General features: G+C 45.6%; 1 protein-coding gene across 2 annotated transcripts in view; it reads left to right on the forward strand.

Annotated features, from left to right (window-relative positions):
* The window catches only part of LOC308114621 (low-density lipoprotein receptor class A domain-containing protein 4-like), a 205015-nt gene that overhangs the window by 172332 nt on the left and 7117 nt on the right, over positions 1-25566 (forward strand). For both annotated transcript variants that reach the window (XM_080471659.1, XM_080471660.1), the window contains 2 exons: positions 18434-18588; positions 22729-22779. In XM_080471659.1, the coding sequence (XP_080327785.1) occupies positions 18434-18588; positions 22729-22779 (206 nt within the window). The remainder of the gene's footprint in view (positions 1-18433; positions 18589-22728; positions 22780-25566) is intronic.

A 25566-nucleotide genomic window follows, 5' to 3' on the forward strand; every position in this document is an offset into this window, starting at 1 on the left:
CAGATCGTTTCAGCCAACAGTTAAAAAAAAGCGTCTTCTTCGTCGCCGTGTCCCTATAAGACGTTCCCACAATAGTAAAAAAAAATCTTCAAAAAGCACTGATCTGGCTCGCATTAGCTCGCTTTGAGGAGGCAGAATCTGGAATAAACTGGTAATCCTGAAGGCTTTGGAATAAAGCAACAGGTTGGAAAAATATGTTTGATTGCACAAGTTAATCTGCCTGAGAAGACAATCCGACAATCCCAAGATAAATTCAAATAGCGCTGGTGTATTTGTTTGATCATGTTAATCTCCTCCTCGGTAGCCAGGTGGACCACCGAGCTTCATCTGAAGAGCTTGGCCACTATCGTTACTCAATCAGGAGGAAACGGTTATAGAAAACTCTATTCGGTGGCGGAGTACTACTCCAGTAAGCGTTTCTGGCAGGAAGAGGCGTGTATTGGGATGGAGTCCAGGTGAAGTACTTCATGTGTGTGTTCATGATAATGAAGGGATGTGTGTGCCAGTGCAGCTTTGTGCCTCACTGATGTGTTTGGCATGCTTTGTGAGCCAGAATGGAGCTCAGTGGCACAGAGGGATAAGATCTAGCAGGCTAGCAGCACTTGTTACTGGATCTACTCATTATTGGTTTGGCATATAGCGTCACAAGTACACAAGTAGTACATCAGAGCAGTATCACTGCCGTACATGTCTGCTTGTTTGCCACTTTGTCTTTCAGGCTACCACGTGTCCGTCTCCTGCGACTGCCGCTAATGATCACAACAATGCTCGCGTTAGCATCGAGGCTAACCGGCACTGCTTGGCGCAGCGTACATTCTCTTGTACCTGATCTGCAGCAAATACTATAGTAGAAGTACAATACATTCAACAATAAATTAAATGCTCCTCTGATCCAGAATGAGCGACAGCTCTTTAATAAGTTCCAATGATTGCGGAAATAATGGAGATCCTCCTCACTTTAGAGCGTGTTCGACTGATACACCTTTGGTTAATTATACATCTAGAAATACAGAAAGCCTTTTAAGGAGAACCTTCCCCGGTGATGTGAGGTTCATTTTAACCATGGATGGGAATTTTGACCAGCACTAAAATACCTAGCATAAATCGCTATCATTAGCAGCAACTGAAAGTGTTCAATCAGTGAATCTGCACCCGAACCATTCGGGTTGAAGCTGCTGCCTCGTCTCCACCAGAGGACAGAAGGGGAAGCGGGATTGAATACAACAAGGCTGCAACCTGTCGTCAGTTTCACTCGGTAGAAGCTGAGAGGACAGAAATTTACAAAACGGCTAATAGTACAGATTGAATAATTATATATGGACCAGATTACAGTGACAAAGTCCTTATTAAGGCTAGTTATAACACAAAAATCTATCAAAAATGACCAAAGTTGCTGGTAGGAACTACAGATGCACTTTTGGTGGAAATGTATCGCAAGTCATATCATCATTGGCATTTTTGAAAAGCATTTTGCATCTTTACTTGATATCGTGCAGTCTTAATCTGAATCTGGGGAACAGATCTTTGTTTTGACCTAATTTGGTGATAACTTCTGATATTTTTCTTTGCCCATATCGCACACCCCCAGTGCAATCCCAGATAAACTTTCTTTAAGAATGGCATAGTTCTTTTTCTGTAGATTGGTCAAATCTTGGTTTCATCTGGGGGTGAATGCGGGCATAGTTATTATTGACCTGCACCGTCAGTGATTTCTCCCACCTCTACCTGTAGGTATGTTTCAAACTAACACGTTCATTAATTGGGCTTTTTTTTTTTTTTTTTTCATCTTCGTCTCATGTTTCTGTTCCAGAATCTCCAAAAGTTAAAAGTCTGGAATCATGAAAACCCAATAACAATAGAAAGCAGTACTCATCTAACCTTTATCGTAACCTTCATCTAAGTCTAGATCCTGAACTGTTTATGGTTCAGGGGTTGACTCCTGTGCCTGTAAGGAAGGTTTTTCCCATGGCTCCCATTTGCGAGGCTGGCGTCCTGCCTGGTCTGAAATTGACCTCCTGCTGGGCCCAGGCGTGGGGCATTTTTTGAAAATGTATTTTTAATCAGAAATGGAATGAACTTCGCATGGATGTACGCTAGTTTAATATCTGTGTTGCAGGAACCTTACCTCACATTAACCCGAAAGCTCTTTGCATATTCGTGTTTCCCCTCTCCCAGCCGCCCCCGTGCAGCAGCGACGATATCCCCAATAAGTACGGCTTGTAGAAGACACGCACTGGAGAACTTAAAATTGAGAGAAAACAAGATGATTCAATGTATAGAAATCTGTTTCCTTACCTGCATTTTAAGGTTAGAGTTACGTTTCCTTAAAGTATTTATACCGGGCTTGTAGTCGTGCTGCAGCTTACCCACAAATACGCTAAAAACACAAACAAAGACCTGAAAAGATGCACAAAATACAAAGGTATTTATGGACATACAAGCAAAGCATCGAGTTTGTATTACAACTTCACAGGTATACTCTTAGTCCTCGAAAGTGTTTTATTCTTCTTCTTTTTTAAATATATATTTGTTATTAAGAACAGGCAGATCCTCGGACCACCCGTTATTTGTTGTAGCTGAAACGTGGCACGTCCTCCAAAATGTTCCACTGATATGAAGACGGAGGTAAAACACTGCTGGAGGTTGGAGCATTGATCATCGGCCCCTCCCCCTAAATCCAACCACTCACACACACTGACCCCGACTGACCCTTGGTCAGCAAGACACACACACACACACACACACACACACACACACACACACACACACACACACACACACACACACCCTCCCTGACATCAGCCTGACCCTGCAGTCTGGTTCAATCACTCAGAGAGAGTGGAGTCAGTCTGGCTTTATGGCAGCGGGGGGGAGGGTGAGGAGGGTGTCTAGACGCTATCCTGTCTGTCTGGCTCTGATAATGCACACACACACACACACACATACACACACCTGAGAGACCCTGGGGGGAGGCGAGCGGGCGGTGTTGGGGGGGTGGTACAGAGCGTGTGCGAGACAAGTGGCATGTCCAGCAATGAATCCTTTAGCACCGCGGGCCCTCCTCTCCGCTCCAGCACCGCACATGAATATTACAGCACCTGAATATTGATAATATTAGACTATAGTGTAATATTCATGATGCGTTATCACAGAGCCCTGAGATCCTCCTATCTGCGGTCATGTTATATTCATGCAGATGGGGATGATATGGCTACGTTAGTCCTTTTCCACCAGTGGAAAGTGGAGATTTATTGCCGGCTCAGCACCGGGTCTCATCGTTCAGGCCCACATCAGCAATAATCAAAGTTGATCTCCGTTTGGAAGGAAATGCGGGAAAGACCTTTCAGGCCGCGACGCAAAGTGAGGAGTTCATGTGATGGACCCACAGAAAACTTTACGTTCAGCCGGAGCTGTGTGTGTGCTTCTGGGTGCCTTTAACAATCTAAATTAAAACCTATCCCTCACGATGCTGCGGTAAAGACGTTTTAACTTCCCTCCCAGTTTGCAGCTCTTCTTCACAAATCTACCCGAGTCTGAAAGGATTACGCAAGTGGAGCAAGCAGAATGTGCCTGGAATTAAACCTGCAGCTGCTTCTTTAAGAATTCCTCAAATAACCTTCTCATTTTGTCTCAGAGCTGTGAGTATTGGGAAATGACCACCTGAGTTTCAATAAATAGAAACGACACACGAAGGTGTTTATCTGTGAGGGAAAGCATGTTTTCTCTTTGTGCTTCATGTTTAACGATGGCAAGACGATTGAGACGCTCGGAGGAGTGACTGACTTCGCTCGGCTGAATGTTTCTTTAGCGGCGGATCGGCGCTGTCTGCGTCGTGGCTTTCACTATTCAGCGGAGGTCTTACTGCTCTTCTTGGGGCTTCAGCATTCCTATTTCAACATTTATGTTACTGCTTTTGCACTGTGGTGCCCCAGTACTTGACTACAAATCCTGGATATCATCGATCATTGATTTTGGAGCTAACGCCTAAAACCCAAAGCTGGAGTTTGTTGCTGTAAGAACACAGAGACAGTCAAGGTAACGCCTTGTAGTTTGAAGCATTTCCGAGCTCAAACCGTCTCTTTTCAGTGCAGTTATGGTTTCTAAGCCTAATTTCTACAACTATATGTAGCCAGGATCCTCTGCAGCGCCCAACACGCAGTTTCTATCCACGCCAGTGGTGTCAAAGATATAATAATAAAATATAAATATTTTCATCGCGTATATTATTTAAAACTTTAAAGTTTAATTTTAAAGATTATTCCGGCACTATCGGGCCCATTGAAGATGAAATTGGGCTGAATGTGGCGGCTGAACTAAAAAGTGTTTGACGCCACTGGTCTACACATTCGACGCAGCACAGAACGCAAAGGGTAGTACGCAGTCAAGAAACATCCACGTGACCCAGACGATGGTGTGGTACATGTAAAGCTGTGAAATTGCCAGGGACATTCTGGTTTTGGCGCCGCCCACAACGCTTTGGTCACCTCCGATAATATGAACGACGGCGTGCAGGAAGCGAGCCTGTAGCTCGCCACTACCGTGTGCTGGCTTACACCCCAAGCTAAAATTTGCAGTTACTCTTGATCTTTGTGCCATATTGCTCATAATGAAAAATAAACACTCCCAAGTTTCACACAGTTATGCCCCCTAGTGTTATGCCGGTGAACTACTTCACACTGTCCGATGTACTGTATACGCAGTAGTATACTGTCGCCTTGACACTGGACTTTATCATACATGTTGCATTTTTTTTTCTTCATTCCTGTTGAATCCAACTCAGAAATGTCGATGCATCCAAAGCGCTCACCACCAAGTTCTGTCATCTTGAGAGCATGACAGGATGTAGTATTCTCGTTTTAGCCTTAGTAATCAACCCAACATGTCGTGTTTATAGCTTTCTTCTCCAGTGACACATTATTACTCATCCTTCCTGTATGTTATATTTAATCAGTTTCTCCGATTACCTGCCCCCGCTCTCGTAAACTGCCCCTACCCGTCAAGTCCCGGTCATCAAATGTGATTCGCCCTATTTCGGCTCTTGTCGTTTCAGCCGGCTGCAAGGAGAGCGTTGCCTCTTTAAAGCGTTGCACAAGTTAGAGGCTTCCTGCTCTGTAATCCCATTTTAGTCTCTGTGGTGCAGCAGAGACGGAGCTGTCTGATTCCCCCTGCACTGCTGTGTGAGCGGGAGGAGAGGAAGAAGGGATGAGGGGAGAGAGAGGAAAGAGACAGAGCTGTAATTGTTTGTTCTCTTGTTGCCCTCAGTCCCCATAGCATGTCTGGCACCCCTCTCCCTCCCGCCTCTCTCTCTCTCTCTCTCTCTCTCTCTCTCTCTCTCTCTCTCTCTCTCTCTCTCTCTCTCTCTCTCTCTCTGTCTCTCTGTCTCTCTGTCTCTCTCTCCCTCTCTCCCTCTCTCTCTCTCACTCTCTCTCGCTCTCTGACACACTCATTATATCCTTCCTCCTTCATCAGCCACGTCCTCTTCCATCGTTTCCCCTCCTTGCATGGCGTCGTCAGTTCGTCCCTGGCTTGGCGATACCTGTCTAATGGGCTTCGTACCCACACACATAAACAGCCTCCCCCCCCCCCCCACACACACACTCTCTCCTCGGGGTTAAGCAGCACTAAACTAGTTCATTTATTTCCATGGAGAGACTGACTGACTGTGGTGCGGGGGGGGGGGGCTGTAACTAGGCTGATATCTACTTCATGCTGTGTCACACACACACACACACACACACACACACACACACACACACACACACACACACACACACACACACACACACACACACACCAGACTGTTTCACTGCTGCTTCCTGGCTGATACCAGCCGTCTAGACGTTACACTGCACACATCTCCCAAGGGAGGCACAGCAGTGTGTGTGCGTGCGTGCACCTTGTTTCATCCAACTCTGGTCCTTCATTACTGAACTCTTCTTTTTTATATGCGCACTGGCTTCCTCTCCTTCCTCGCCTCCTTCCATCCTAGCAGTGTGTGTGTGTGTGTGTGTGTGTGTGTGTGTGTGTGTGTGTGTGTGTGTGTGTGTGTGTGTGTGTGTGTGTGTGTGTGTGTGTGTGTGTGTGTGTGTGTGTGTGTGTGTGTGTGTGTGTGTGTGTGTGTGTGTGTGTGTGTGTGTGTGTGTGTGTGTGTGTGTGTGTGTGTGTGTGTGTGTGTGTGTGTGTGTGTGTGTGTGTGTGTGTGTGTGTGTGTGCCAGCCAGGTCGCTGCCATGGCGCCCCAGCAGCTCCGGGCCTTGTTGATCACGGCACCGTGCCCAAGGATTACCATAGCAACGGCAGTGGCAGCAGACAGGGCTGTGTGTGTGTGTGTGTGTGTGTGTGTGGGCCCGGTGTGGTGGGCAGCAGGCTGTGAACTCAGCAGGCCTCTAGCTGGGCAGCAGAAGAAGAACGAGCCAGTCTGAGCAAAGAAAGCCACTTTTATTTTCATCTTTCCTCCCTCCACTTCATATTAGCATGCACATTTGCTTCTTATGGCTGCTCTCGCCCGCTCGCTGGTTCATTCGTTCGCTCGTCAGACACAGAGCACTCCGAGTCCATGTTGTTTGTTACAGTGACACAGCACTTTCCGTTACCAGTCATGCCGGATGCAGTCGCGCAGCGTTTCACAAGTGTCGGGTGCAGATTTGATTGCCAGGTGCGACTGAGAATGAGATTTTTTTCAAACGGCTGAGATGAGCAGCAGGAAACAGGAAAGCAGTCATCTGCAGCGTCTCCACTTGAGTGTCCGCAGAAGGCAGATATCTGTGAAGAGCAGGGGTCTGCAGCCTCTCTGGTGGCTCCCTGCAGCTTCCACTAAACATGGAAATAAACACACTTGTGTCGCACAACAGATACTCGTTGTACACGGGACGCTCGTTTTGCATTTTGAGTTTTGACACACGTGACACTTAATAAGAGAATATTTCAGTTTTGTGTCACATCTTCAAAAGTGTCAAACACGAGGCACGGGGACCAGCACTGGCATGCAAGAGGCTCTTATTTCACTTCAGGTTCCACATTCAGGCCAATTTACATCCCGAGTTGGCCGGACTGGTAAAATAGTGAAATAATAGCCTTTAACTTTAAACTTTAAAGTTTTTCTTTGTTTTGGCGCAGAGTATACAGGATGAACATGTCTATATTTTCACAATTACGGCAGAAAATTACTACAATCTCAACATAAAGCGAATTTGAATGAAACCTTCTGGTGCCAAATACAGTGAAATGTCAAAAAATAATCTTCTATTCTAGCTGTTGCATTATGGGTAATTTTTACGAACTCACCGTGACAACATGGCTTTGAGGCTACTTTGATAGCGTTTCATTGATATCTCAGCTCCGGTCTCGGTGTTGTGTTTTCTACTCTTACACATTTTTTTATTAATTTTTTTTTCTAAATCTATGTTTTCTCAGATTGAAACCTCTTGCAAGCCGGTTCTGGCCCACAGCTCTTATGTTTCACACCCGTGCTCTAGACTAATGTTCCCACCCTCGGGTGCAGGACCAGCTGGGAGTCGCCATAAGTCACAAGCAGGTCCTGATGATCTAGGACTTTTTATGAAGAGTCTTTAATTTGTTGGTTTGCGAGACTTGCGTGTTTGGCTTCACTGTAATGTTGAAGAGCGGAGAGGTGATCCACAACACCTCAAAGTCAGTCTGCTGGTTCTCCACGATTGGCTTCACCATGATGTTTTGGGAAATCAGAGCCAGAATCTTGAGGTGCTTCATGAGCCGAAAGGTTGTAAGATGCAGATGTTAGGCTTCTGAGAAGTCACTCTACAAGCCTGCTGTAGTTTTAGGCCACTTCCTTGTGCAGATTAATAAGAAAGTTCATTGTGTATGTACGTTTTAAAAGATGTTGATGTGCAAGAGATGGTCACCATCTCCAATGACACACCCAGTAGTCCTCCATAGCTCCAAATAACCCAGTGTTGTTCAGGTTGGTGAGAACATCCTGGCCTTCACACCTCAATGTTTCTGTGTTTGCTGCTCCTCTGGTCTTTTTCATAATGTGGATGCTGGTAAACGTCCAGACTTCCAGCATCACCACAGTCTGCTGTAACCTCCACTGATGCCCTTCCTCGGAGTCGTTAAGACTCCTGAACATTCTCAGAGAGCCTTGCGGCTTCTGCACCATCGTCTACCTCCTTGTTTTCATAGCGAGGAGCTTTGGCTCGTGTTCAGTGAATTTAATGCATGCGCTGCGTGTCTCCACAGTCTGCTTTTGTTCTACTCGGAGAATCCGAGAAGACTCGGGTGTCTTCGCCATCTGTTTTCTGCTGTCCTGTCACCTCCCCGAGCCGCACCCCAGTCGCTGCTGCGCTTTCCTGCAGATCCCATAAACTGCTGCTTTCAGCTCTGGGACTGCGCGCCGCTACATTTGGCTGCTAAGGAATAGGATTCATGACAGCTGAAGCTCTCTTCTATCTGAAAGAGAGAAAAGGCATTTCCTGTGCTGGTGGGAGTAGCTCTCCGACTCTGAATTAGCAAGCAGCTACCGACCCCCCCACCCCCCCCCCCCCTTCCTCTCCGTCCTCGTCCCTGCACGCTCAGACTCTGTACTGTCAGCACACATCCACTTTCAAACCTGCATCACAGAATGCATTCTCATGGTTCTGGACAAAAGGCTCGCTCCTTTGTGCAAACTAAACGCGTTTTCTCACGGAAGCGTCTAAGGTCATCCGAGCTCAAATGTTAACTTTATTGAGCAATAACAATGTTAGAGGCCCCAGCAGAGTGTGCACTGTCTCTATAGATAGCCATTAGCCTGATTCTCATTTCAGGGCCGAACAGGCCGGGCCTGTACGCCCTCATTAGTCATCGGAGTGAGTTTCTCTCACCGTTAACTGTTTCTTGCTGGCCGCAGAAATGAATCTACTGTGGATATTACAGCGTTAGCACACCCAAGGTTTGGAAGGCTCTGCGGCTGATCGTACACCGCTAGTGCATCGCACAAAGACAGATTTCCTTCATTTTTAATAGGCCTATCTTCCATGTTGTAATGCTCACATCACTTTATAGTATTGGTGCGTAAAGCCAATAAAACCAGCGTCCAGCCCTTCAACCTAGAGATCCTGCTAAACGTTCTGGCTGTCCATCGTTTTGACTGACATTCATAAAAGATTGTCTCTTGTCTCATAGTCTAATCCAGGGGTTCTCAATCCTGGTCCTGGAGGGCCGGTGTCCTGCATGTTGTAGCTCTCTCCCAGCTTCAGCACACCTCAATCTGATGTTGACGTCATCATCAAGCCAAGTAACGAGGCCTTATTACATTCAGGTGTGTTGCAACTGGGAGAAACCTAAAACGTGCAGAACACCGGCCCTCCAGGACCAGGATTGAGAACGCCTGGTCTAATCGGTCAAAATGAATGAGGTTTTAATCAGGAAAAAAATGTTGAACCGTTCTCTGCTTCAACATACTTGTGCAGTACAGTTTCTGAGCATTCTGAAAGTTCATTCATCAGATAAACTGACTGGATGCTTGTGAGTTCAAAGAACCCAGGGGAACTTTTTAAAAATACATCTGTGTAAGAATTTGTTTAAATCATTGAAAAATCCTCATTCAAATCAATTGATGTATAAACTAATCCCAAAAAGCCCAAAAGAAATAATCGGGAAACGTTGGCCTCGGACTGACTTTGTTGTCCTTGAATTAACATTTTTTGTGGAAGTACAGCTTCAGTGACTGGAATGATGTTTACAGCCTGACTTCAACTGATCATTGGTGAGCAACTCCTTTGCATTCAGTTCTCCTAACAGACACCCAACTTGTACGCGTGAGAGACGGGCGAAACCGCCTGCAAACATATCGTCAATGTCAGCATTTGCAATGTTTAGAGAACTGCAATAATTGACGTTTCCATGCAGTGGGCATTCACACTCTGTTTGTCAACATGTTTAGCCAATCAGGTGGAGCCATACCGCCCCAGATTGTGTTGACCAGGGATTGGATTTCATTCCTTTTTTTTTTAACATCTTTACATCATGACTGGTGACAGAAGGTCAGAGGTCAATAGCACAAAAATCAAAGAATAACAAAGTCAACAAATGGCCCTGCTTCAACTCTTGATCTAAAAGGTGGGAAAGAAACGTGGTGCAGTTCCATCTGGTAAAACTGGGATCCCATTAGATGATATTGCAATATTCAACATAATTGTATGTTTAATTGATATCATGTCGGATAAAAAACGATTTTAATCGAATCCTGTCTTGTGTTTTTGTCATTATATATAATCATTGTTAATGGCTAAAGGGTTCCATAAAAAAATTATTAAAACATGCTGTAGTTACATATTTATAAGAATATATGGTATATAGACTGGAACTGCCTTAGGAAGCCAAGATTTTAATTATTCTCCATAAATTCAGTTTCAGAATGTGTTTTCTTTTACAGTATATAAAGATATTTATCCTCCACTTGTTTTGTTTTTTTCATCACGACTTCTCCAAAATTTAAAGTGATTACTCATGCTGGGAAACGGCATTACCCTGACCTCTCATATTTGCCCTCCACACTCTTTGAAAACCCCCTGGTATAATACAGCTTCCAGCAAATTGTATTATCCGTCAGAGTGCAATATCTCCACCCAGGCAGAATTGGTTTTATTGGCTGAAAATAAAGAAAAGCGTTTGAAACGCAGCGTCTCGCCCGCTCTGGAAAATACCCATCAGCGTTTTTGAGACGAGCGTTTTCTTCAGAAGAATGAAGCGGATTGACCTTTTGAAGGTGCCCGTACGTCAGTCGGTCTTCGGACGGTGCTGTGCTCTGATAGCATCGCTCGGCTCGGCTCGGCTCGGCTCGGCTCGGCTGTGTGTCTGATGGCTTCTGTTTATCCACAGGTCAGCTGAACTGTCTGACCTCCCTGTGGCCTCGCTCTCTCTGTTTCCCCCTCTCTCTCTCACACACACACACACACACACACACACACACACACACACACACACACACACACACACACACACACACACACACACACACACACACACACACACAGGTCAAAAGGTTGCCATTGGGTCAGTGTGTGTGCCTCTCTCTCTCTCTCTCTCCCTCTCTCTCCCTCTCTCGCCCCGTGCTGTTTACCCATCATGCTTTTAGTGTTTGGCTTGTTAAAATGTGGCAGCTGCTGTGTGTCCAACCACAGGCCGATACATCAATCTATTTCCTGTCTACAAACTCACTTTTTTCCCGTTGACTGACACCAAAAAATAGATGCTGGAAAATTTACATCTTGTTCTCAAAAATGGGCAATTCAGCCCAAATAGGGAATCATTTTTCTACTTTTTTTTTTTTAAAGAAAAAGCTCCGTTTGTGCTGCCATTTTCTCACATGATGTTCATGCTTTTGGAATTGTGGTCACAACAAACAAGACATTTAAAAATGCCTGCTCGGAGACGCTGTGTGAACGTTTCTGTTACCGTATGTTGTTTGTTTGTCTCCGAGGCCCCATTTAAAGTTCTCCAGTGAAAACGGAAAACTGTCGTTACGTCTCGGGCGTCTGGTTACATGACAACGCTCCTCCAAGCCTCTGAAAATTTCACTTTTTCCCAAAGTTTAAAGAAATGATCCGTTTTGCGGAAACGCTAAACTCTCTGAGACGGACTGGTGCTTCGTATCGATACTCTGCCTTTCTACCATAGTCATCTTGGCTCGTCCCGAGCGTCTTGCATCCTATGTTGAACAACGCAGGATAGACGATGGCTGTGTGGATCTCCGCTGTGGTGTTTGAGAAATGCTCGACGCCAGCTTTCTGAGCCGCCTTAATAGTTTTGTCACAGTAGATAACTTTGGACGATAGAGGGACTCCTTGTGGTTTTCTGCAGGAAGATTGTGCAGCTTTTCCAAACACTTACTGAAGTCTTGCGCAGTCGGGGGCTCAGCAAAAAGGAGGTTTTGTCCCTTTTTTTTGTCTGATTCATTTGAATTTTCTAGGGATAATTGTGTTGTTTTTATTTAGACGCTGACTCGTGCAGAGTCGTGCTTCTGTGAAGACTGTGATGTACTGGGGAAGTGACACGAATAAATGACTCTGATTCTCTTAGAAGTAAATTGTCCATTTAAAAAAAGCACATTTGTTTGGAAAAGGTTGAAAAAGACAGTAGAGTGTAGATTGTTTCAGTTGTTACTCTCTCACTGTGAGGGTACAGGCGTCTTGTACATTTTTCAGATTACGCCGAGGCCCTTGTCTGGTAAAGCACTGACAGTGATTGTCCAGCTGTTAAAAGACTTGAGTTGTGGTCTGGTCACTTTCACATGATTTCCGTAAACTCTGCGGCCTCTGTGGAAAAAAGAAAAAGAGGAGAGGACGCCTGGCTTGCGATGCAAATGAATCTGCCTGCTGAAGGAATAAGGGTGCTGCAGACGCCGGGCTGATATTGTTTTGACAAGTGGATTACTGTTGTAATAACATCAGACTGGTGCTGGTAATGCAGACTGCCAGCACACACTGTTCTCTGGCCCACGAGGCAGCCCGTACTCGTACACTGTGTTCCTGGAGCCTGTGAACATGGGTGGATACTGGGGTTCAGGCAGGATAGGCCTCCCCACTCTTCCCTCTCTTATTGAATCTCTCCTCCTCCTCGCTTCCTTCCTGCGTTCCTCCTCAACTCCTCCCCGACTTCCTTCCTCCCCGACGTTCAGAGAGACCATGACTGCAGCCATCGCACTCTTTTTTTCTTTCTTTTTTCTTTTCTTTTTTTTTTTTTGTGCTCGAACTGTAAAAACATGAAGTTGAGCTGTAAAAACATCCCCGCCTGTACTTCAGAAGAAGTACGCCAGCGCCGAGTCGGGCAGTCTGGTTTGTGTGGCTTTTACAACAGCAGAAGGCAAGAGTGTGTGATATTTATCCAGTCGGCTTAGAGAAGGGCCCGGCCGACTTAGTTTCCCAGAATACAGTTCTCTGAATGAAAGCCTCCCCTCCCTGTGGCTGCTGTGGTGAGCGCACAGGCCCGGGCTGGTAGTGGCTGAAATGAAACGAGCAGCCTGGTAACGGAGCGCCTTTCCAACACATTTGGTCTTTTAATCGAGGGCGGAGACTCCCTACCCGGGGACTGCGACACCCCAAGAGATGGTTTGCTTAAGACACTCTGTTTGCTGTTTTAAAGACAAATAAACTGGTCACAGACTGTAATTATGCGAAGACTGGTAATCGCCTCCAACCGCCAAGATCGTTCCTCGTCGTAACTCCGGTGTAAATTTACAGGAAGTGAAGCGAGTGAACAATGAAAAGAAACAGGAGCAGCTCCTCAATGTCTACTTCTCTATGGTAATGAAGACGTGTCTCGCCCTTACTCTGGCTGTGATTGGTTCACCCCGACTATCTTACCTAACCCCTATTACCGGAGCAAGCACTCGCCCACAGCAGGATGGATTTATGACCTTGTCGTTGTAAGTTGTGTAATTTGGCCTGTTTTACTTTGCTGTTATTATAAGGTATCAGGTTTTATTGCAATGTCTTTCAAGGCTTCTGAAAACGATCAAATTATCACTTGATGCCAATCTATCAATGTGACAGTTGCCCAAACTCCAGTACCATCGTAAGTTTGTCTTGAAAAGCTGTTGGGTTACAGGTTTATTGGTTCAGTGATGAAAGCAGTGTGGGTTTGTCAACGGTGAGAGGATTGGCATTAAGCAGACTTTCTGGAGTACTTGTGAGCATTCAGGATCCACCGCAGCTTCCTGTGAGTTGGCCTCAATAAAAGTGGGGCGGCTGTGGATCCAGTTGCCCCAGGTTAGTGGTCTGATTTCCACCTGTCTGTGTTTCAAAGTGTCCCTGGGCAAAACAATGAACGCCATTGGAGGGTGACCACGTCGTGTGTGTGTGTGTGTGTGTGTGTGTGTGTGTGTGTGTGCGTGTGTGCGTGCGTGCGTGCGTGCGTGCGTGCGTGCGTGCGTGCGTGCGTGCGTGCGTGCGTGCGTGCGTGCGTGCGCGCGCGCGTGCGTGCGTGCGCGCGCCAGGTCGCTGCCATGGCGCCCCAGCAGCTCCGGGCCTTGTGTGTGTACGCGCGCAAAATGGTCAAAGTTATTTGCATTTATAGTTTGATCCACATTTCAGTGCCGTACCTTTAAATGATTTCTCATAAAACCTGAATTTTCTACCTTGAGATTAATTTGTCTACTTTTGCTCAGTTGAACAGATGAATGGAAATATGTGACCGTATTCACGACGCGTCTCGGAGTCTCTCAGAGCTCCTAACAGCCTAAACATTCCTAACGGGGAATCTTAGCTTCAAAGTGATTCAGGAAGTTTCTAAAAGCAACTCTGAGCAAGGAGTTAATAGAAACTTAGAAACTTAGTGAAGAGGTGTGGTCGACCCCGTCGCTACGTATGATGCAGTCTGCTGTCAGCTGTGATTGGTTGTTAGAGAATGGAAGACAGAGAAAAAGCGTTCTGTGCTGCTGTTAAAATGAACCGATCAAATATCTTGGGCTTTATTAAAAATGTGTAATCATGAAAATTATTTGATGATGATGAAACTTACCTTGTTCACATGCCGATTATTACATTTGATTATTGTTATCTTTTCTGTCCACGCTGGTTATTTATTACCACTTAATGTTTATGATATTAATGGTGGACGCGGACGCAGCGTCACCAATTCCTGTGATTCTTTTAAAAAGAGATTTGATTTGGCAGAATGATGACAACAACAAATGGAATGGATACCAAAGGAAGAAGTAGAAAGCCCAACTGGACAGAAGGGCAGTGCTGTGAGCACATCCCTGATGAGGTCAACAAAGACATTATTCCTGTCGCGTGTCATTAAATCGTTAAACAAACAGAGAACATCTTTCTTTTCTCTTTGTCTTACTTTTAGGCTTCTTAAAGGTCTTCCCCACTCCTTTTAATGGTTTTCCACCTTCTCTTGGGGCTTAAGATGCTTTGTGAATTACTTTTATCTTTGTAAGGGAAAATTTTAAGAAAAATCTTGAAATTCAAGGAGTTCTAACATTTTTTAAGAGTGACGTCTCTAAGAGCTACTTTTAGCCTCATGATGCTTTGTGAATACTGGGACTGGTCCCTTAAGATCATGAATTAGTCATCACAACGTTTCTAGGCACTCTGTCTAGTACTGATCTGCATAAGGGACATTTACAATTGTGAACTAAAAAAAAAAAATGCGTTGCACGAATGAGTCTTCATTTCCCCCCCTGCAATGTCAGACTGAACAAGAGTCGTCTTTTTGCCTGATTTATTGGTGGACCACCAAAACCATCTTGTGGATTCCTGCTGGTATTTGTTGAATTGTGAGATAAAGGTCATCAATCTCTGATCACGGTTTATAACTTGTCATGACGATGGTGCAGAGTTCGCCTGACTGGCTCATCCTGATCATACAGCAACTCACCCAGATTGAATAGTTGTGGGACGCATTGGCAGCCATGATATGTTGCAGCCAGTCTTGAATATCATCTTTTTATTTTCGGATGGCATCTGCTCTCGCTTTGTGACGAGGGGGCATGAGTAAGCATCGCTTGACTTTGAGGGTTCACAAGTCAAAGATCTTGAGGAAGCGGTGGCACAGACCTGAAGGAACCAGATGGAACCGTTCCTCATGTCCTCCACGGGTCCTCCTCTTGACCTGCACTCTCCTCAGTCCTCCTTGTTAAGGTCCAGGGGAAAGACATAGTTAAAAACGCGATGAAAATCTCCAGTGTGCTGTGTGAGAAAGGGGTTGGGCCGCCGTTCTCAACTTCAATAGCGCGTGTGAAGGTAATTGTTTCAAAGAGGGTTTAAGTGTCCATGTTGCTTAATTTTACTGGGGTGGGTTTCAGTGGCTTTACCTTCTCACTCATCACTCTGGGCTTGACAAAAGGAAAGTTGCAGAGCTTGTTTGACGTTGCTGAAAGCACCTCCTGGGTTCTTTGCTGGTTATTGTCGGCTGGTTTTACTGGCTTAGGTTTTGTTGCTTCACCCCCCCTTCCCCCTCCCCACCCTGTGGTTTTCTGATGGTTGGCCGTGTGCTTCGTCTCAGTCCTGCCCCGCCCTTCCCTTGTGGCTGCTGTGGTGGAGGAGCTCGGGCAGGTTTGGGTAGGTTTACGTTTCAGCTCAGGCTCGACTTTAACCCACCCTAATGCAGACGACTAAGCCAGGGAGGATTACCCAGTCTGGGAAGACGGGGAAAGGCTCCGGCGAACTGGAATGCTTGCTTCTTCTGGTCTTCTAGTATGTTTCTGCAGGAATTCGTAACGCATAATTTTTTTTTCTTGTTTGGATTTTCTTGGCGTGACCCCAATTCCCACCTGTCAAAACCACCCATTTAGCTTCCAAGGCAACACGGCCCAGAGCTCCGTGGAGAAGATGTCTGCCATGTAGAGGCACCGTGGATCAAACCGCCCAGGCTACATGGTGCCATTTGTTCTTGCGGCGCTGCAAGGGCACAAACTGTTACGCAGAAAAATGCATGAATGTCCGAGCAGTGAGTAAGTGTGTGAGTCAGAGGTCAGACTGAGTGCCAGCACCAGAGGTCAAGACTTCTGCTCAGACTGACAACACGCAACAAAAGAGCCTCAGATCGCAGAAGGAGAGAGGGAAGGGTGATAGGCAGAGGTGGAGAGACGGTGGGAGACGATGAGCAAGAAACCAGGGAAGGAATGATGGTGGGTGAGAGAAGAGTGGAGGAAGAGAGGTTGAAGAAAGGCGGGCAGAGTCCGGGAGAAGGGAGTCCAAGGAGAAGACGGGTGGAGCAATGGGGGTGTAGGGCTTCTAGGGGGAGTGAGAGGACCAAAGACAAACAATGAACAAGAGGCCGACGTACGTAACTGTAAGGCCGCCATCATTGTGTCTGCTCGCCGTGCCCCGATCTGGGAGGTCATCCCAGATCAGCTCTGATGCCTCGGTCAGAAAACACGGCGGTTATTCAGCGTCTGGACAAAGGAAGCACTGTACGCTGGGACAGACACCGCAGTCTCCACACTCATCTTCGGCTCTGATTTAAAGCTTTCGTCTGTACAGCTCCTCAGCCTGACACACACACACACACATACACACACACACACACACACACACACACACACACACACACACACACACACACACACACGGGCAGCTCTGTACTGAAGGAAGCCGCACACACACCCACCGGCCCAGAGGTTGACCTGTGCTGCCCCCTGCTGGTCGAACCTCATCAGAACAGTAGCGGAAGGCCTCTACACGAGTCTCCCTTCATGATCTTTATCTTACCACCAACTCATTAAATGGAGTCAGGATCACATAGTTGTGTTTTAAATGGGGCTTTTTTCAATCAACAACACGACCAATGAATTTGCTGTTTCAGTGTGACTGAGGCGACGCGGTCGGGTTTTCACAAGAACTATTTGGAGTATTCTGAAAACTGAAGCAGCTACAAGGAAAACAACCGTTTGGTCGCTTTAGACGAGCTGTAAATGACATAACGGAGCAGCAACAATTTTAATGACAGAATCCATTTTTACGGCACAAACAAACCACTGGAGCTTCATTTCTGATGTTTCAAGTCAAGCCAGAGTTGCAGTGATTTCTCTGGGGTGTTTTGGGGGAGGCATATCAGAGGACAACATACAGAGAGCTTTGTTTGTTATTCCAGTTCACATTTTGAGAATCTGATTGAATTGCAGAAAATAAAGTAAAAATAATAACAATGACGTGATAATATTTTTCAAATAGATGAGAATAAGGTTTGAATGTAGAGAATAATAAAGCTAAAAAAAATAGCGAGAATGCTTGAGATATGGACACTATGTAAAGAGATCAAGACAAAATATTGACAAATAATAGTTATACATTCAATAAGACGCATACACAGAAGCCTTAAATGTTAAGAATATGATTAAAAGTAGGAAAAACTATATTTTTGAAGATGAAATACACAACTTTAGGAATACACTCAAATGAATGAATGAATTGTAGGAAAATAACATAAGTAGGATTGTTGACAATCTTCTGACTGTACCGAGGCACAAAGCAGTGCATCAGTGTCGTGGTCACAGTGTCGTGGTCACAGTGTCGTGGTCACAGTGTGTGGCGTTTCCATAATCTCCCTGCGCCTGTGTGTGTTTTATCTTACTGCTTTCTCCTTCAATCCAAGTCATTAGATGTCGACTATAACTGTGTGAGGCCTGTCTGGTGATGTTTGGCTTCAGCCATGGCGATCTTTAGTTAGGCCACGTTACACAACGTTTCAAGTGAAAATGTATTTTCATTTCACCTCTACACAGCAACGCGTTGGAAACAGTGTCCATTGCAAAGTTCCATTTTGCGCCGTTTTTCTTATGACTTTATTACAAAAGCGGTAATTACAATGTAAAACATCCTCTGGTTGTATTTGTTCTGTCCTAATGTAAGTGTAATGTATCCTCCTAACCCACAGCGCTGCTTCAGTCTTCAGTCTCGCTCTTTTCTCGAAGCGTGTCGTCCGTGGATTTGACACTAACCCTCTTCTCTTGTGTGTTTGTGCAGCTGAACTGGAGTTTGTTCAGATCGTCATCATCATCGTGGTGATGACGGTGATGGTGGTGGTGATCATCTGCCTGCTCAACCACTACAAGCTCTCCACCTGGTCCTTCATCACGAGGCAGAGCCAGGCCCGCAGGCACGATCATGCCCTCCAGCAGGTCAGTGTGTGTGTGTGTGTGCGTGTGCGTATGTGTGTGTCCCACTGTTTGAGTTGCATTGACTTGCCCTGGCAGTGCTGTTCCCCCAGCGTCCATGCCAGCAACAATTTGATCTAAAGCGATACTGAAACTGTGTGTGTTCATCTGTTCTGGCTGAAAGCCCCAGCCTGGTCGCGGTGGCGCTACATGAGTGTGTTGCTGAAGCTTTGCCACTGTGCTGCCAGCCGGGCTGCGCCGAGCGAGCTCCATCCTCTGCAGCCCGGCCGGAGTTCCCGGTTTGTCCCGGTCTGGCTGTGTTAACAGCTCTGCTCCCGTCTGTGCGGTGAACTCGCTGAATTGGTTTTCCTCCGAGCCACACTCTTGTCAGGCCTTGATGTTTAATTCACTACAGCGCCGTCTAGACAGCAGACAGCGGCTCTGCCCCCACGCTGACATGTTGACACTCTGGGACAAACACACACACATGCTTGCATTTACACACCCCGAGGCAAATTCTGGATTCCAGACACATTTGGACCATCAAACATTTGATCTTTGCCGGAAAAGTGTCAATCAAGGAAAATATTCTGAATACTCGCAAATCCTCTCACAATTTAAGCGTAGTCACAATCAAACATCCACACTTATATTCTTTGATTTAATTTTTATCTCATATATCCCCAGTGAATCCCACCAGAGCAGTTTCTTTCTGAATGCGGTCAGATGCACTTTGACGCCATCGGTCATAAAAGCTACGGAAACTGGTTGGCAGATGAAAGAATCATCTGGAGGGAGTTTAAAACACAGGATTGTCCAGGAACGTGTAAAAGTCATAGCGGGACCTGCAGATAACTTGAATAAGTGGTGCATGGACAAGTCGTCCGCAAAACAGCAACCCTGGACAACTCGTCCATGTGGCTCCGGACATCTCGTCCACAATTCATTTTTTCAGCATTATTGATTTGAAGGGTTGGATTTCAAAGTGTATTTGACACATTTGGAAGGATTATTAAGTATATTTGACACAAAAACATACGAGTACATTAAAGTCAACAATTTTGTGTGTTTTTAGCGTCTTTGACACGGCAAACAGGGGAATTGTTGGAGCAAAATAAGAATCAGCTTGATTTATGAGTCTAATGGCCTTCTTCTGAAGTAAAACAAAAAATAAGAGTAATGTTAGTTTTATAATTATTCCCCCATATTTCCACTCCAGGAGGGAGTTATATAATAAGTTGCATGAATTTTGATCTAATACCGGCCTGGTTTTACACATTATGCCAATATTTTTGACTGATTTTGACTTCAGGATATTTATATGCAGCTTCCAACTGAGCCTTTCATCAAAAGTAATTTCTAAAAATGTATTTACATGCACTTGTAAGAGAGCATTAAATGCCATTAAGAGAATGGTAAACATGAAGAGAATGGTAAACAAGAGAAACAAAGCCGTGTGATACTATACTAAATATATATGGACATATACTAGATATATGAAAAAGATATAAAACATCAATTAGAAATAACATAATGTAATAGTGCATTGTAGAGGATTTATTTTCTCAAACAAAATAATGAACTCTCATCCGTAGATGAGTTGTCCTTCAATCTTTATAAGTGTTTCTGTTTTATAAGGCTTTTGTTGAGTTTAGGATGGCATAGGAGAACGGTACAGGTGTGGGCAGATTCAGGAGTAGATTTTCAGCCTCATGGTGACTCATGCTGATCTAAACATACTGACCGTACCTGATGACATTTCAAATCACAGGTATTTTGATCGAGCTCACCTCTGCAGGCCAAGTCAGACTTCTGAAGCACTTAAACATCGAGAGTTCTAAGCGCAACATGCAGGTTGTGAAGTAGACATCTAAAGATGGAAGTAAGGCCTTCTGAAACAAGGCAATGTCTGTTTTTAACAAGACATTATTTCTTCATCATTAATTTTTTTTATCAGAATAAAAACGATTTAACTGAAACCATCATAACAAAAACTTTCACAATTTAGATTTTCGTACTTCTCTTCTGCTCCCTCACCCCAACACCAAATTCACTCGCCACCAGCAGCAGCTCACATCAGCAGCTTTTTTTGACAAAATGTCTTCCAAGTCAGATATCAGAATTGTCCACACTGATATGGTGGTTCCTTGCTGAGGAACGTTTCATGTATGAGACGTTCACAAAGCTCCTCAGCCGATGAGATGTTGGGAGGTCATGTGGAGGTTTCCACCGCCAGACAGCAATCTTCTTGGCTGCGGTTAGACCTGCCAACCAGGTTTTTCATGCAAAGATTTTCAAATATCTACAAATGAGTTCTGTCCCAGTGAGGTAATTTATCTCCTAGTAGTGTTTGTCTGGCTCTTTCTAGAAGATCCATCCTGACATCAACAAGCACAAAGTACATTACGCACCAGACTGACTGAACAGACATTCATTATGTTTCAATGACCTGCATTTCAACGTATTTGGCCAATCACACGGAGGCCTACTGCCCCAGATTGTGTGTCTTTTTTTCTTTTCTTTTTTTTCTGCTGCTGCTGCTACTGACATTTCATTGGTCCCCCCCAGGACAGGCCGGCCCCTCACTCTGAAGCCCCATATCATCATGTACTGTTTCAGGGGGGGATGAGAACCCAGCAGCTTCCTGATCTCGTCCTCTCTGCACATGACTCTGTGCTCAGCTTGTAACTTGCATCTGGAAGTGATTTGTCAGCCCGGTGGTCCCGGCTCAGGTTGTTTACATTGAGTTAGTTTAATCCCACATCTCGTCTCTTTTCATTCCTCCTGTCACTCTGCGATCTGCAGCATCCAATCAAAGGCGGCGTTATGCGCAGAGAAGCAAACACAAAGGGGGAGAAGAAAGTGCCATAAATGCAACATCAGACAGCAACAGGCTAACAAAGCCCCGAGGAAGCGAGCGCTCTCTGAGAGAATTGCTGATGGCCTTTGCACCCTGAACAGACGCATAAAGAAACAGACTTTCTGCATGTTCGCTTCTTTTTTTTCATGTTTTTCCCCCCCACTAAATATTGTTGACTGCGCCGTCTGAGAAAAGATCCCCGAGTCAAATGCAGACGAAGGGAAGCCGCAATTATTTGATAGTCGCGTTCCTTTGTTGTAACTTCTCTCCTATTTTCAAGGCAGGAGCCGACTGCCTTTTGTTGTCGTCGCGCGCGAGCGGGGCAGGATTTTTAGTTTTTGAAGCCATCAGGCATTGTTTCTCACTGCTGCCGTTTCATCTTCTGTGTCCTCATTAAGTTGTTACTTTTTAGGTGTTTTTTTTCCCCCCGCTCCGCTCTTCATCTTTTTTTTTTTTTTTTGCTTAAAGTAGAAAAGTTTGTTTCATCAGCCTAATAATGGTCTGGCATCAGAAAAACATCCCAGGCAAAAACAAACAACAAAGCCATCATGATTGTCGGTTTCTGCAGCTGTTTCAGTCAAATAGTTCCTAACTGTTCAAACAGATCTCTAAAAAGAAATATATCCACAGCAGATTAGTATATTTGTTGATATTTTGAAGGCGTCAAAATCTCTCTGAAGCTTGTGTGGAGCTGTTGAGAAGCTACAGACGGGTGTATTAACAGTCCTTTGTCTTTAAAGGTCCAGTATATCAAATATAATGGCGCTTTTCCACTCGTACCTACTCGACTCGACTTCGGTCATTTTCCATTGCAATATAGTACCACCGCGGCCTGGGCGGAGTCATGAAAGCTTTTCCCCTGTCATGCACGAGCAATCACCCTCGATAGAATCTGTATCTCCTGATGCAGAACGAAAACGCATTTGCAAGAGTGGAGCTACAACTCCACATTGGATTTCAGCTCAAATTATTAATATGACAAACTGTGAATTGTTGTGAGCGTGCTTTATTGTCAAGATGTGCTTCACTGGCCGGTGTTTTGGTTTCACTGGTGCCCCTGTTAACTGGTGACTTCAGCCACAAGCCAAACAAGTTCTACGATACTTTGATGGAAATGCGGTTAAATGGCGTTCGCCAGGACCGCTACGGGTTTTGGTAGGGTTTTTAACATCTGCTGTGAACAGGGGACGCTCGAGGAAGCCGGTCACCAGTTAACATGGAAACCTTTTAGAAAGAGTTTTGAACAATATTGCGCACTGTACCCTTAATTCTTAGCCTTAATCTTTGTTTGTGTCGGTGTGTAGGATGGGTGTCTGTGGCCTTCGGACGGTGGCTCTCGACAAGGTGCCTCGGAGGTAAGACAGCCGCCGCAATCACTCCTCTTCCTCACATCACACTTAGTGTCAGATGAAGACAACTCTGTGTGGAAAGTCCAGTCACCATTTCATCGTTATTCCTCCAATCACCACAACGAAGCACAAGACCAACACGAGAAGCTCTGAGAAAAGAGGAATGAAGAGGACAAGATGTCCAAGTCACACCATGAGGACTCTCCTCTAGAAACAGTATTGTTTTCCGATTTCCAGTTATGATTTAGACGGTAACGTTTTAATTAACGCTGCCATACACACAGAAACGGGAGAAACATGAAGGTGGCTATAGTTAGCGGCCAGGCCGCGAGTCGGTGGTGCGTGTCCTGAAATGAAACTGCATGTTCTTCTTGGTGGCACAGGTCCACTCAGCATGTGGTGTGGTATAGTGTCTTCACTCCTGCAGATGACGGTGCAGTAGAGGGGCACTTTGTTGGCAAAGAGCTGTTGAATTCAGTAAATATGATACATAGAGCAAATGTGCTTCTGCTGACAGAAAAGTTGTGTTTTTGTTCTTTAAACAACGATAGAGTCTTTTAGAAAATGCTGCATCCGCAAGACATTTTCAGAGATTTGCAACGTGGTCGTTAAAAATAAATGCCAAAGCACCAGAGAAGTTGAATATTTTCAGGTATAGAAGGTGTGGACTAGAAGGAATGTCGCCCCGATGAATTTGAATAACCATCGAAACAAACTGAGGTGAAGGGGCGACTGTTGGACACCGTCAAGACTCATTTGACTATTTAAAGCTACAGAGGCTCTCAAACCCAAAGTCTCCAGAATAAGGCCTCTCCTACACGACAACATGTCAAGTGAAAACGCATCAGATTTGCATTTTCCTTTCAGAAAAGTGTCCTGTTTAGTCTGTTTACACGGAATCGGCAGAAACACTGGAAACGGCCGAGTGGGCATGTCAGGCCACAAGTTGGCGCTGTTGGTTGCTTTTGTAATGAAACTACACACGAGCACTCCGAGCTATAAACATAAACAATGGAAGAACATGGATGTTCGTACGGTCAGACGATCAAGTTGGATTGTTATTACGGTGGCTGTCGACTATAAAACTACCGAGACCCATGAAGAACCTAAGAAACTGATGTTTACTTTTGAGAGTGGGCGTGTCCGACAGGTTTTGGCTTTACGGTCCAAAAGGGGTCAACAGTCATTTAGACTCGGTAGAAAAAAGGCTTTGGAAGCACAGATCTTCATTATATCATCAGCTTGATGAGCACAGAGCCAAATATAGTCTCGACCTTGTGAAGCAGAAGAGCAAAGACGAGACGGTTGTCGTTTTTCCCTCCTTTCGATGATTCCATTACCTGGTGGATACGTGCCATGAGTCTGCTCTCTTGTTTGTGTTCGTTGATGTTTTACAGGAAGCACTCTCTTTGTCTTCTGGTGCCGTTAAACAAACTGCCGGCGCTGTGAAGCCGTTCAGCTGCACTGCTGCCAAACCTGATTGGCCTTTTCTGGCCCGGCTCGTGTGATATGAAATAACTCAGACGATGCGAGTTTGTGGAAATGACTTGCAAATGATGAGCGTGGCTCACTGAACAATCAGTGTGGAGAAGGAGGGAGCTCCATTACGGAATGAGACGGAGACAAAGCAGACGTGAATCTCTTGTCTTGTCTCCATGCTTCAGTCACGCCGTTATAAAAGACGTCTCTGTCTCCTCGCTGCTTCCCTTTGTTTCTTTGTTGGCTTATTTATCAGGCCTTGCCCTTGTACAATCATTCTGTGGTTACAGGAATGCCGTCGGGTGCACAAAGATCCCGACATTTGCATTTTGGTCGCTTGTAAATATTTGATCATTCAGGAATCGGAGCTGGTGTGCTTTGCCCGGGTACGTCTGGCACTGTCCTGAATCGCAAATTGGCCCGTCCTCAAACGCTTGTGAACACAGAGACCGAACAACAAATGCCAGCACACTCGGCGCGACTGGTGATCTGTTTGCCTAATGGCATCGGTGCCAGATGGAGGGGATTTTTATTTTTATTTTTTCCCCTTACGAGGGAGGGCGCGCCGGGAGAACACGGGGAGTTCAGAGACGTCGCCAAAACTCCAGCGATTAGCACGTTAGCGGGCAGGAGCACGAGGGGCTGTGCCGAGGGGCTGGAGGCGGCCGGAGGGCCTCTCATTTAATGCACCGAGCCAAACGAAAAGAATAACAGGAAGAACTCGTATGTAAACAAAAGTGAAGCTGGAGAAAAAGAGGAGAAGGGAGGAGAGGCGCTGGTGAACGGAGCTGAAAGCCACCGAACCCCAGAGAGCCGGCGTGGGTGGCTGAGAGCTGCAGGGACGTGTGTGTGTGTGTGTGTGTGTGTGTGTGTGTGTGTGTGTGTGTGTGTGTGTGTGTGTGTGTGTGTGTGTGTGTGTGTGTGTGTGTGTGTGTGTGTGTGTGTGTGTGTGTGTGTGTGTGTGTGTGTGTGTGTGTGTGTGTGTGTGTGTGTGTGTGTGTGTGTGTGACAGAGGGTGGTGGCGGTGTTGGCGGGGGGTTGGATGGTTTTTGGTGCGTCATTAATCAGCAACACCTCCCTTGACACTGTCTAGACAGCCGTCTGAGAGCTGCCCTGCTCGGCTGCGCTCCGCTCCCCCTATCAGCTCCACACCTTTCTCCCCCTCCTCCTCCTCCCTCCACCCCACCTTCATCCGTCTGTCTATCTGTCTATCTTTTTCTCTCTCTCCCTACTCCTTTATGTCTCCGGCTCTCTGTTTCTTCTCTTTATCTCCACGGCTCTTTCTTCTCCTCCTCTCCTTATCTCACTCGCCTT

Source organism: Lipophrys pholis, assembly GCF_963383615.2.
Source record: "Lipophrys pholis genome assembly, chromosome: 9".
Classification (NCBI taxonomy): Eukaryota; Metazoa; Chordata; class Actinopteri; order Blenniiformes; family Blenniidae; genus Lipophrys; species Lipophrys pholis.